Source organism: Mugil cephalus, chromosome 6 (genome assembly GCF_022458985.1).
Source record: "Mugil cephalus isolate CIBA_MC_2020 chromosome 6, CIBA_Mcephalus_1.1, whole genome shotgun sequence".
In the NCBI taxonomy this organism is placed as follows: Eukaryota; Metazoa; Chordata; class Actinopteri; order Mugiliformes; family Mugilidae; genus Mugil; species Mugil cephalus.
The window spans coordinates 25,609,906-25,622,301 of record NC_061775.1 but is presented as its reverse complement, the minus strand read 5'-3'; the positions used below and the strand labels follow the sequence as shown (position 1 = coordinate 25,622,301).

Here is a 12,396-nt window from a genome sequence, read left to right as displayed (position 1 = left end):
GATAAGAAAAGTCTTTATGACTCTCCGGGGAAAGAAACTTTAGTTGATTTAAGATCGGATCGGTATTGGATCAAGAGGCAGAATACTCCATCGGGACATCCCGATCTATCACTGACGATCGAAGGTAGTTTGAAAAAGTTATGGACAAAATCGTGATGTTCCCTTGAACTTGAACTTTCCTCTGCTTCTTGAAATTCGTTTCCCTGCCAGGCACAACTAATTCCACACAACCTTCACATGTTTATGCTGCAGGCCAACCACAGCAAAGTTGCAACCAACTCAGCGCTGAAACATCTCCCCTCCCAACACTCCTGAATCACCACCGTCCTGCCAGGTACCTCAGGGCACAGCCCAGACTCCCAATTTACTACTGACATTTATAGGAAAGGGGGGAAGGCGGAGAGCCAGTTGGCGCGCGAGGCAATGGTACCGTCGGTGTGGGGTGGGAAAAAGATTCTGAATAAAACACTGTAGGAGAATCCTGCAGCATATGCGAGCTGTTATATTATCTTGTCAGAGCGAGTGAAGCGGTGGGATGTGAACAGCGGAATCAGAGCGGAGGAAGTACAAGCAAATATGGCAGAAAGGTGGAGGGGGGGGATCAGAGGGGGTATCAAAGGAGGTAAAGTTGTAATTGGAGAGCAGTTAATACTGCTGACAACTCGGTTTGAGGCCCGCTTTCCTAGTTTGTCATTGCCAGCTTAGAGGCTGAGGACGATGTGTGTGCACTCTCCTCAAAAAAGGAGAACGTCTTCGTCTTGCACCGACTCACTGGATCAGGCTTAATTCCCCGACTAAACCGACTGCAAACACACTTTATATCTTTCATACATAGTACATGATCCTCCCTGAAACTCTGTAACATGAAAAAAAAAAGAACAGTTTGCAGTCGCAGACAGGCTGCAAATCCTGAAAGGGCTCAAATAAGTCGAAATATAAACGTCAACCTTTTAATTTTGCTGAATGATTTCCTGTCTACACCCGACGTTATGACCGACACAGTCCCTCCTCCTTCCAGCAGGAGCCAACGGGGGCGAACCTGGTTTGTGGATATTTATCTCTGGGTTATTTAACGTCCCTGGGATTAAAATGTTAATAAAAAGATCTGCGGGGCGAGATATATTTCGGTGGCATGGCTCGCGTTAATTATGAGAAGGGAAGGGATCAAATTAATGCCGTGTCTCCATTAGTTACAGCGGGGGCTGACAAAGGCCCTCGCACTTCTGAGAAAAGAGCCCGTTAATCAGCCAAAAGTTTCAGCCGGCCTCTGATGAAGGGCAGGAAGATGTGACAAGGCCTAACAGATTGTTCAAGGGAAAAAAAAAAAAAAAGAGGGGGCCGCCCGCAATGAAGAGGGGGGGTGGAGAATAAAAAGAAGAGTAGAAAAGGTAGGACTGAGGAGGAGGGAGAAAGAGGACAAGATGAAGAGACTTTGTGGAAGAGGAACATATAAAAGCTGTGGTCGAGACAGAGACGGAGCAGCCAGGGGAGACGTGATGACGTTTAAAGGTGGAGTCCTGAGCTTCACTAGGGAAACCGGGACGGTGGGAGAATATGCAACAAACAAAAAGGCACCAGGTTGCCTAGACACACACCTTGTTGAGAAGGGATATAAATAGATTGATGAGGGCCATAGAAAACATACACCGATCATGCATAACATTATGACCAGCTTCCTGAAATTGTGCAGATTTCTCCTGTGCCTCCAGATCAGTTGTGAGTCATCAGAGAATGGACATGGGTCTTCTGAGGACGTCCTGTGGGTCCTACGGGTTCGGTTGGAGGAGCTTCTGTGGATCATCCCACAGATACTTGGGCCACGTTCACAGGAATCAGATTTTTGGGGTGAAACCGCTTAAGTCTTCCAGCCATAATGGATCCGGATCTTTTGGTGACTGGAACCAAATCTTTATGAATCCAGGTCCCAGGGTGAAAAAGAAAAGTACGGAAATACAACCCAAAAACAGACCCTTGGTGGGTGGCTAGGTCCAATATATACCGTTGCTTCACTACACACTCCACAAGCTAAAAAGGATTAGGATTACAGACTGTAACTGTAAGGCTGCATCCTGTGGGGATGGCTGCTGCCAGAATGCCACGAAATGTGGAATTGTCACAAGACAATTAATGCTAACATTACTAACATTTCTCCAATTCGATTTTATAATCATCAAAAGACCATTTAGAAGTAAAACTACAGGCCTAGAAACTAAACCTGTATATTACATAGGTTAAAAAAAAACACCACCAACAGGTTAACTCAAGGAACATTAGGCTGTGTTTATAACAATCGTTCTGGTTTGCTTATTCTGCCACTAACACAGTAGGTTAGCATGTGATTGTTAGTGTGTAAATTCATTCAAATACTTAGAACAAGTCCATCTTTATTCGTAAGACTGTCAGTTGCAATAGAAAATAAAATGTATAATCGTGTACAGCGTAAAATAGTTTTCTAAAACTGACGACTGATGTTCTCCTGGTGAGATTCATTAAGTGCAAAGACCACGTTCATTATTTTAAAATAAATGTGAGTGTGGATGACACATCTCAACCCTGACGTCTGGCATGAAAAGTATCCTCCAGCGGCACTGAGCTCAATAAATCATTATTCAATTCAATCAACCGCCTCGCTTAACATGTTTTATTCATTGATCCTTACAAACTCAAACCTGTTGCTAAAAGAGAGTTTCCATATTGCGTTTTGTGATTCATCGGTAAATAACGGCAAGCAGGAACCCTGTAAACCCGTGTCCATCAGGCCGCATGCCAACCCATTTGCTGAACAATAAAGCGAGTTAAGCATTAGCCACTTCATGAATACACTTACATGGGATTTAGAGTCTGCCTGCGAGCCTTTCGCTGGCGGCCGGCGCAGGAGAAAGTGGCAGTTGTGTAGATGAATGTCCCATCACGTCCAGCTGATCCACCAATCCAATCACTTTTGCAAGAAGTTGAGGAGCAGCGGGAGCAAAGGGGAGGGAGGGTAACGAAGCATGCGCGGGTCATTATTAGCTCACTTTTTAACCTTTCAACTGTGACCTCGAGTTAGAAAAAGAGCCTCTGAACAAATTCTTTGAGCTCAGGGGCAGGAAAAATAAAGGGCTGTGTACACACAAAACGCTTCAGCCAGAATCAAACCAGCAGTGAGGACGGCAAAACAGAGGAAAACTTTCTAAGACGACCTCTACATCATCTTTGGCTAAATTCATGCTTCAAAACTGTAACAGGAAAACACGTTTTTATTTTATGCACAGGTGCCAGACAAGCACCCCCCCTCTCTCTTTCCAATAGGCCCCCGTTGATCATCCATGTCTGAAAAATGTGGCAATAACCTTTATGGACTGGCAGATGCTCCTGCTGCCGGGTTCCTACTCAGAGGCATCACTGTTTTTAAATTTGTCCTGCGATTCTTAAATGAGGCGGCAAGCGCACACAAGTGAGAGCAAAACGACGGCAAATACGCCACAGCCCCGACCAGAAAACACATCTAGGAGAGCGGCAATAAAAAAAATAAAACACGGGGCCAGGACCAAGAACTAGGCAACCAGGATGGGTCGGTATGTTTTTAAGCATTTTCATAAATTTCCTCCAACCTCTCCAATCCCCTTCGTGCCCATTGAGCCCAACACATGAAGCAGGGTGACCTTTCTCCACTATTTTCCATTGTCTGTTTCGCTGTCAACAGCAATTTGCTTAGAGTTTCTGTACCGTACATACAAAGACTCAGCGAGTCATAGCTTGTCGCTGTCTCAACAAAATAAAACCATCACAACTAATCATTCTACAGGAGTCAGTTTCATTATGCACGTTTGAACCCTTTAATGTAAAAAATGACTGAGCTCTGGTTTTGGTATTAGGTTTCCAAAGAATATTAAAGTAGAGTCACATGAATGCACCTGAAATAAAGAGAACTCCCAATGTTCAAACATATATATATATATATTCAGGGGAGAAAGAAGCTGCCTCTGCTGCAAATCTCTTGCGTGGGCGGTTCTATCAAGGAGCCAATATCGGAGATCTATAAAGCACTCACACCTTTATGAGAGCAAACAACGTTTTATTAACCAGTCAGACAACTTCTGTTGGCAAGCTGCATTCACCTTCCTTTGTCCAGTGGAAGGGAATATTCACTCACACTATTCTGCTGAAATTCTAGATTCTTGTTTGTTAGAATAAAATTATAATTTGAACCACTCCTACAGATAGGACGAGATTACCAGTGATCATGTGAATGTCAATCAAATATGGCAAGTTGCACCAAGCAAACCTCTCAATTTTAAGGCAACGCAATTGACATGACGGCCACTTCAGTCACATCGAAATGGTTTTCTCGGAGGTTGCAATGATCGGTTCATCTTCCAAACCGACTCATGAAAGCACACACGACGTCTACAACTGTGGTTCCTGCCACTTCAATCGCACTGTGACGGAGGAGACGCTCTTCGTCGCAGCCGCCAACAAACCCAAACTGTACAGTTGCATTCTGCATTTCTGAAATCATATAATCATAAATAATTCCCCCTACAGTATGAACATTTTTTTTGTTTTACTTGGAAGTGTGGAGTAGAAAATATACACCGGTTACCCAGGCAACGCAAACTTTGACTGAGCAGCTTCAAAACGACGGGCGATGATCAAATCACTTCATATGTGCACGGGGCTTCAATCAAGCAAGGACCCCTCTGTTGGGAACTGATTATCCTATGACAAAGATCTGTCAGGACCAATCAAGTCCTTCGGGCTTTATGCAGTGATGCACACACACACATGTGATCTGAGTGTTGTGCAGTTGAATGTGTGATCAGTTGTAGGACTATCCAGTTGCATGTAGAGGTATTTTCTTTCCTCTTTCTGGGTTGAAACATGTTGCATAATGAAATCCAAATGGAGTGAAACCAGATTCATATTCTGATACAAACTCAATGTGGTTACATCAGGCTACAGATTGTGGATATGTCTCCATGTGAAGGGCACCTTTCCCATAGAAATACCGCCCACTTCAAAAAGAAACGGTCAATAGGTTTTGCACTCTTCTGCTTTAAGACGCTTTGCATCATGTTTTATAACACGATGAGGTAAACTGAGCTCATGACAATGTCTCCGCTGACCTGACATTTCAGATTCAGCCTCGTCTCTTGCTGAACATGTAGTTACTGCACCACTGTTGCTGTGGTGAGGCCGGGACTGTACGCAGGCATGTATGGAGAATGCCAGCCAAGATTGCCAAGCTCTTAATAAACTGAGCTTGGCTGTGCTCCCGCTTCTTTCTGGCCACATGAACTGTGGACATATTTCACAATAAATGCTGGTTCTTCAACGCCACTCCTCCACTGTGACGTCTTTTAATGGATTAAAACGCTTTTTCGGTGAGTTTTAAGGGAGGTTTAGCAACTCTGCAGCTTTCCGCGTGGCGTTCCACGGTAGTGAAAGGGATCCCACTGCAAAACACAGCCATCACCTTTCAGGGTTTTCGCTGCTGATGGAACACATTCATCACGAGGTAAAGAAAGGGGAACTGATGAAAGAGAGCGTTTCGAGACCTCTGCAGGGATGTGGATCTATTAATCCATGCAGATTAATCGCACAGTCGCACGGAGCTTCTAAATCTTGTTAATGCCAATCAAACCGAGGCAGGGTTAACTCCAGCTGCTGTTAATTAAAAGTTTATGGGTAAGAGGTGGGTCAAAATACACGACGTTGCTCTTTTTACTTAATTTATTTATTCTCTTTTCTCCAATTTATCCATTCATTTGAAATTTAAAGTTCTTAAAAAGACTTAAAAGTAACGATCTCAGAGATTTTAGCTAAAATAAAATGTCTGTTTATCAAGAATCAAGTTGATGGACATTAAAGTGCACCAATGAAAGTTTTGCAATATCCATATTTTGCATTGTGCATGTCTCTAAAATAACTTCACGCTTTTGAATTTGCTCCAAAATATGTTTGAGCCATGATGCATGCAAGACAAGTGGTAGATATCCATTTAAGACAGCAGGCGTTACAATATTCTCATGTACCACAAATTCAATTAGCTCCAAACTTAATTTGGATCTCGAGCGCCGGTTGGTGACGCATGCGAACATGCATTTTATAGCCAGGTGTGAACGCAGACACTTAAAGTTACCCACGTGTGACGGAATCACCTGTGTTTGTGCAGCATATAATTAGCTGATTCTCGCTCCTCGAACGATAAATGCCGCACTTCCTTAATAAAACGTCAACAGTTTGTTTTGAAGTCCATTCTATGATTTGAATTCATTTGCATTTCTTTCGCCTGCAGTAATTAGAGGTGTCTCTGCATGAAATGAACACAAGGTCCTGATGGGGATTGTGCCAAGACAGTCATCGCAACGTTACGAGTGTTTACACTGCGTTGTGTGTATTTCCCTGTGTACACAGTGTATCTAAAGTCAAAAGGTTCTAACAACCATATAATCACCTTGCTGAGTCACTTATCCGAGCTGTCACAGGTAATTCTTCTGACTCACCACAGAGATTATATCTGGGTCATGTGAATGTGATGCTGTATTGATCCCTGAAAGGACAGCGTGGCACGGTGGATGAATGAAGTCACGAATTCAGGACTCCTGCCCGACTACTTCTGTGTTTTCTTGTCAGCTCTTAAACAGGTTCAGCCTTGCAGCCGGGGTTACGGTTAAGGTTATTTTTTCTTTTAATTTTGCACCACTTTGCTCATTCAGCTTCCTCAAACATCTCCTCAGACGCATCTAATCTTCTCATCCCTTGCAGCTCAATCTTCCCACAGTCGGTTAACCCAGCAAAGGCAGATTAATGAGAAATTAATCCCGGTAATTCACCGCAAAGGTCCTCTTCTTTTAACCGGATAAACTGCTGCTGGATTTTGACAGGTGGTGATGATAATAAATGTAATTTATGGAGACCTTTGTGAAATATGGGATCTTCACTTTTAGAGTCGGCCGCAAGGAAAAAGTCAAGGTGGTGTTATAGTTTTTTTTCATTCCCTCCATTTATTCCTCACTTTCTAAACTATAATCTAGATGAAAGCAACTGTGAGTTTACACCGTAAACAGAAAAATACAAATAAAGATGTCCTCAATGAACTGGGAAGTTTTTCCGAGTAAAGGTTAAATAGTTTTCCCAAGTGTGAAGTGTGTTTCCCCCCTCCCCGTCTGATTCTGGGAACAGTGATTAATCACTCAGGAGAAAACGTGCAACACAATGTGTGTGTTTATGTGTGTGACTGTGTTTTTGTTGTACGTGCTGCTGCGCTACTGTACGTGGCCGTTTCCTGCTTTGCCATATCATTGCTTTATTATCAGCTACCGGCTCGCAGGTGACTCATGCACACACACAATGAACAATGACACCATACATCAAGCGGTTGCAACCCCCCCCCCCACAGCTCCGTCTGACGCGGCAGAAAAAAGCGAGGCCGACGGAAATCTTGGGGAAAAGGGGGGGCGTCGTTTTACAAAACTTTCTTTCAGAAGCGGGAAGTTACACGGAAACTAGAAACGAGCCGGGGTCGGCTTTGAGAAATGAGAAACCCGCAAGTAGGTTAGAGATATAGACAATTACCCGGTTTACTCACAAATCAGCAGCACCCGCAATAATGCAACCAATAAAAAGCGAGGAACGATTTCTGCTTTAACCGGGTTTCTCGCGTTGATTATCTGCTCATAAAAGTTACCAGAAGAAGAGTCAAGGTCAACTCTCTGTCTGCGGCTGTGTTACCTTCACACGAGAACATATTTTCTGCATTCAAATCAGTGAATACGCATGCGAAAAGGAGTGGAAACTTTGTCCAAGGGCCTGCATTCATTCTCTACTCTGCTAATTACAACGACGCCCACAGTGCTGCCACACACCTATATATATATATATATATATATATATATATATATATATATATGTGTGTGTGTATGTGTATATACGGTAGCTGGTTCAGCGGATAGAGTAGAGTAGAAGCCTCTAATCCACATGTTTGCTGTGCTTTGTCAGCACACACCTCCCCAGCGCTTTCCCCCGGCATCTGCACCACGGTCAGAGCTTCCCATCGGTCCACGGGGCTCAAACGATCAGTATTCTGACCAAAAAGCTGCTTTGTTTCTGAATAAATCAAGAGTCGGTTCATATTTTCAGACTCAACCGGGACCAAAAGGCCGTCACGTAGCTCCGACTGCAATAAGCTACACAAACCGAAGGCGCGGGAGGAGTTTTGATTGATCCGTGGAAGAAGCAGAGGTTCGTGCGACGATCAAATAAAAGGGAAAAAGTAACGTGTGCAGATGCTGCACGTGCTGTTTTATTCAGATGCGTGCGTCATCCTTCCTGCTAACAGGGAGCGTTTCTCCTTAGAAATTCAACCGAATTGTCAAATTGAATTTATTGTCATAAACGCACAAATGTGGCAGACACGAGCACTAGCGCCACACCTATCATTACTGTCGTTATTATCACATTTCCCCTGGAAAACGCTGGAAACAACCAGCGAGAATTAAATCACGTCGGCAGCAACGCATCTCGTCTGCAGAGTCCGAGCTCTTTCCACATTCTGACTTCAAAGCGCATGAACTCACCGAAGTGAGAGATACGACTTCCCGACTGTGGGAATGAGACCGTTCGAGCGGCACAAGAACAGAAAAAGAATCATCGCATGCGATCGAGCGCTGAAGATAGTGGTGCTTCCTGGTCCGAATAAAGTCTTGTTTCACTCAACACTTACAGGATTCTGTAAAAACCAATCACTTTTCATTTGTTAGCGGTTTTACCTTCTCTGTGCTTCTTAAATCACGAGTCCGTGTAGATTTCTTTGGTTTACTTGTAACCAAATGTAAAACAAATGAATTCAGATGCTCCGGCTCCAGTAGCTGAACAGCGGATTTCCAGCGTGACCTCCCTCTCAAGTTAGATACCTGCGGTTTCCCCCCATTGTGTCGTCAAGCCGGTGTCAAACCACTTTCACACTGGAAGAGCCAAACCAAAGCCGGCCTTCCTGCCAACAACAACAACAGCTGCTATGGCAGCACACTGGGAGGTCCACTTTATAGGAGCAGGTCGCTTCTTTTAAAGAAAAGGCCAGAGAGAACATTACGCACAAGTATCTGGGAGAGCTTCATGCACCGCAAAAAACCCCACCAACCACCTGCACTCAACCAAAAGACACCAAAAATAAAAACGCCAAATTTTCCTTTCAGATTCTTGTGAAATTATTAGGTAATAAAAAGAAGAAATGGCTAAAATATGAGGTGGTTTGCTTGTGCAGCTGTGTGGTTCGGACACTTAATCACAGCACACCTACCGGTTCATCACCATAATCCTCAAATACCTTCGCACCACTGGCACAACCCATTAGTCGGCCCGGCCGAGGGCTGCCAGCGCTGGCAGACACGCTGATTAAGATTAAGTCCACTTTGTGGAACTGGGAAAAAAAAAAGAAGCTGTAAATCGTAGGTTTACACAGCAGAAAGAGGCAGAGAGGGGGGAGGTGGAGATAGAGATGGAGGAGGTGGGGAGGGGGGGATCACACTCCGGTGCATTGCTTCAAAGGAAACTTGAAAACAGTGACGGAGCACATTGGAGACCAGGAGTCCTGCCAGGACAGACAAGTCCAAAAACAGTTCAAAAGTCGGCTCACTGGAACACGGAGATGTGTTCAAAGTGAGCTCTCACATAGTGTATCTCAATTACAACAATGCAGTTAGGAAGTTCAGTTTGCACATAACTTTAAGCATCATGTTTGTGATTTGATGTGATTTCCTGATCCTTTAGTGGCAAATCTCCAAGATTAATAAGAAAATAGATGAATAAAATCCTCCATTTGCAACTCAGTGTCAAATATAACAACCACAGATCAGACTGTTCTATTTCAACTCACTTAAAAAAACAAACACCTGACAGCCAACCAACTCAAGAATGAAGTTAAAGCTCTCCTAATATAACTTGCTTTTACGTCAAACACGTGCCGAATACAGGAGCGGGTCGCCGTCAATCTCCGAGCGCTCAAATTGCGCTGCGCTCATCGGCGCAAGAGCGGAAATATGACAAATTTGCACATTTTTAAAGGGAGTTCTGCGAGAGGCTTCACACTCACCCGTATTCTCCTCATCGCGGCCACGATCTCCACTCGGCTGCTCGGCCGCGCCACGTCCAGGCTGCCGATGTACTGTGGTTAGGAGGAGAGGGGAAGGAGAGGAGAGGGGAAGGGAAGGGAAGGGGGGTATGACAGGTAGGACGCGTTAGTGCAACAAACACCTGGCGTTTAGTAGAATTTAACACGCTGACAAACTGTTTGGGGTAATTATTAACTGATTTACAACTTTCTTTAATAGGAAGCAAAGATTAGATTCCAGCCCCGCGAAGAGGAAAGAAGTCGTTATTTCAGTTGGCTCGACTTGGTTTTGAATGTTAAAGCTTTTTACGCACGGGTTTGGCTGAGGAGGAGCGCGTGTTTAACTTTAACTCGAGCGTTAACCACTGGACATTTTAGACACTTTGAGGTCGGTTTTAATTCACCTTAGCCTCGAAGTTGATCCCATGCTGGAACGCTTCCTCGTTGTGCAGCGGGATCCTCAAATCGTGCCCATCATCAACGAGGTTGTACTTGGTTTTTCCGGGCATTTCCACAGCGCTGCCGGAGGTGAACCGAGAGGAAAACGAGTCGTGGTCGGTTTATAGCGGAGATAAATCCAACTTTTAAAAAATAAAAAAATAAAAATAAAAAAGGAAAAAGGAAAAACTATTCCAAATCCGGTCAGTAGATGTTCTCCATCGCGGAGAAGCGTCCCAGCTCTTACACCGCCCTCGACAGCGCCGCCGCTCAACTCTGAACCCGCACACAGGCCGACGGACACGGCGTCATGCGGACACAGATGCCTTTTCCTGACTTTTCCGGTGGCGAGTAGTGGGAAGTTGGTCTGGGTCCTGCCTCCGGTTGTGGACTCTCCCCCCGCGCACCGAGGCAGGAAGGGAGAGAGGAGAGGGAGGGGTGTGATTGGAGGAGTCCGGGGATCCCACCTGTTTCCATTGGAACAGAGGCGCACCGCGGCCCCGCTGGAGGAGTGGCTCGAGCTCCGGCGCCTGCCCACTTTTTTTCTGGTTTTTCCTCTGCACACGAGCACGGGAAACAACCTGAACGACACCTACGCAAAACCGAAGGAGGGGAGGGGAGGGGTGTGCCCTCTCTGTGTTTTCATATTTCTGCTCTGTAAACTTTAGTCACTCGTGAACTCGCACAGCTGTTCGGAAGAACGAGCGCGCCTCGCGGATCGTGACCAAAACAAATCACCTGATGGCTAAATATAAAACAAAAAAAAAAAAAAAAACACGTCAGGAAACGTGCGGTGGATTTATCTCTGGCCACAAATGTCCCGCGCAATTAACCCTTCTCATCAGGACTTGGAAAAATTAGACTTAACCACAGGTATGTTTCTGTCTGAATGAAATAAAAAGGACAAGGCTACCAACTAGTGGCCACATCTGCAAGCACCAACGAGGAAGTGTCTCCTATGGAAAAGAAAGCATGAAAGATGTGTGGAAGAACTAATGATGTGGGGTGGGGGTTGTGTCCCTTCTGACCTGTTATGAACAAATAAAGTATTAATTCATATTAAATGAACAAAACATTAATTCTGCACATCCGCTAACAGGAAAACTGACAGATAACACGGATGAATTAGTACGTTTTTAAGGGGTTCATGATATATTTAAGCTGCTGAGCGATACAACACAAAGAAATATTAAAAGCATCATCAACCTGAAGCATATTATTATTATTATTTTTAACTTCTCTGTGATAATATGCTTCATATAGAGCGTCCTCAAGCATCTGGAACATTAGCTCCTCCAGTAAAGAGGGGCCGATGTGGTCAGTCCTCATGTTTAATGCAGTTCCTCGCGTTGTATAATGCACGGACCATCTGCATCACCCCGGGAGTGGGGATGCACCCCTTCCCCTGTAAGGTGTTCCCAGGCGTCGGGTAAGGAAGGAGGAAGGGGGGAAGTGGGGCAGCACAAATGCACATTCTCACCACTTCCGTGGAAATGCACAAAGAAGCGCCGCCGCTAATGGCGTCCTGAGGGCTGATGCTGCACGTGATTCACCCTGCATGTCTCGGAATCGGCATCTGGCTGCTCAAGTTTTATCACAGCCCCCCCTCCCCTCCCCTCCCCGTTTTGATTACCCCCTCGCTTCACTGCACGCGGTCAAATCCAACATAAACCCCCCCCCCCCATCATTCATCAGAACGAATTGCAAAGCAGAAAGTTGTCATGTTGACAGCAAAGAGAGCTCGTATTATCACCCCCTTTTTTTTTTATTCTGCATCAGATATTTTGAAGTGCACCTCTCCCAGATCTATTTCTCCGGTCCCTGCGGTGATGCCCTCCTGACAGCCGGCAGACAGACAGGAGCAT

The 12,396-nt window shown here is 44.9% G+C and overlaps 1 protein-coding gene across 2 annotated transcripts in view; it reads right to left on the bottom strand.

Annotated features, from left to right (window-relative positions):
* LOC125009051 (carboxyl-terminal PDZ ligand of neuronal nitric oxide synthase protein-like) overlaps nucleotides 1-11,529 on the bottom strand; it is a 205,493-nt gene extending 193,964 nt beyond the window's left edge. Inside the window, exons 1-2 of one of the 2 annotated variants that reach the window (XM_047586582.1) lie at nucleotides 10,498-11,529; nucleotides 10,076-10,147 (exon numbers count right to left, since the gene is read on the bottom strand). In XM_047586582.1, coding sequence (XP_047442538.1) covers nucleotides 10,076-10,147; nucleotides 10,498-10,602 — 177 coding nt within the window. In that variant the 5' untranslated portion in view covers nucleotides 10,603-11,529. The remainder of the gene's footprint in view (nucleotides 1-10,075; nucleotides 10,148-10,497) is intronic. The other variant, XM_047586583.1, reaches the window with a different exon arrangement.
* Between the last annotated feature and the right edge of the window lie 867 nt (nucleotides 11,530-12,396).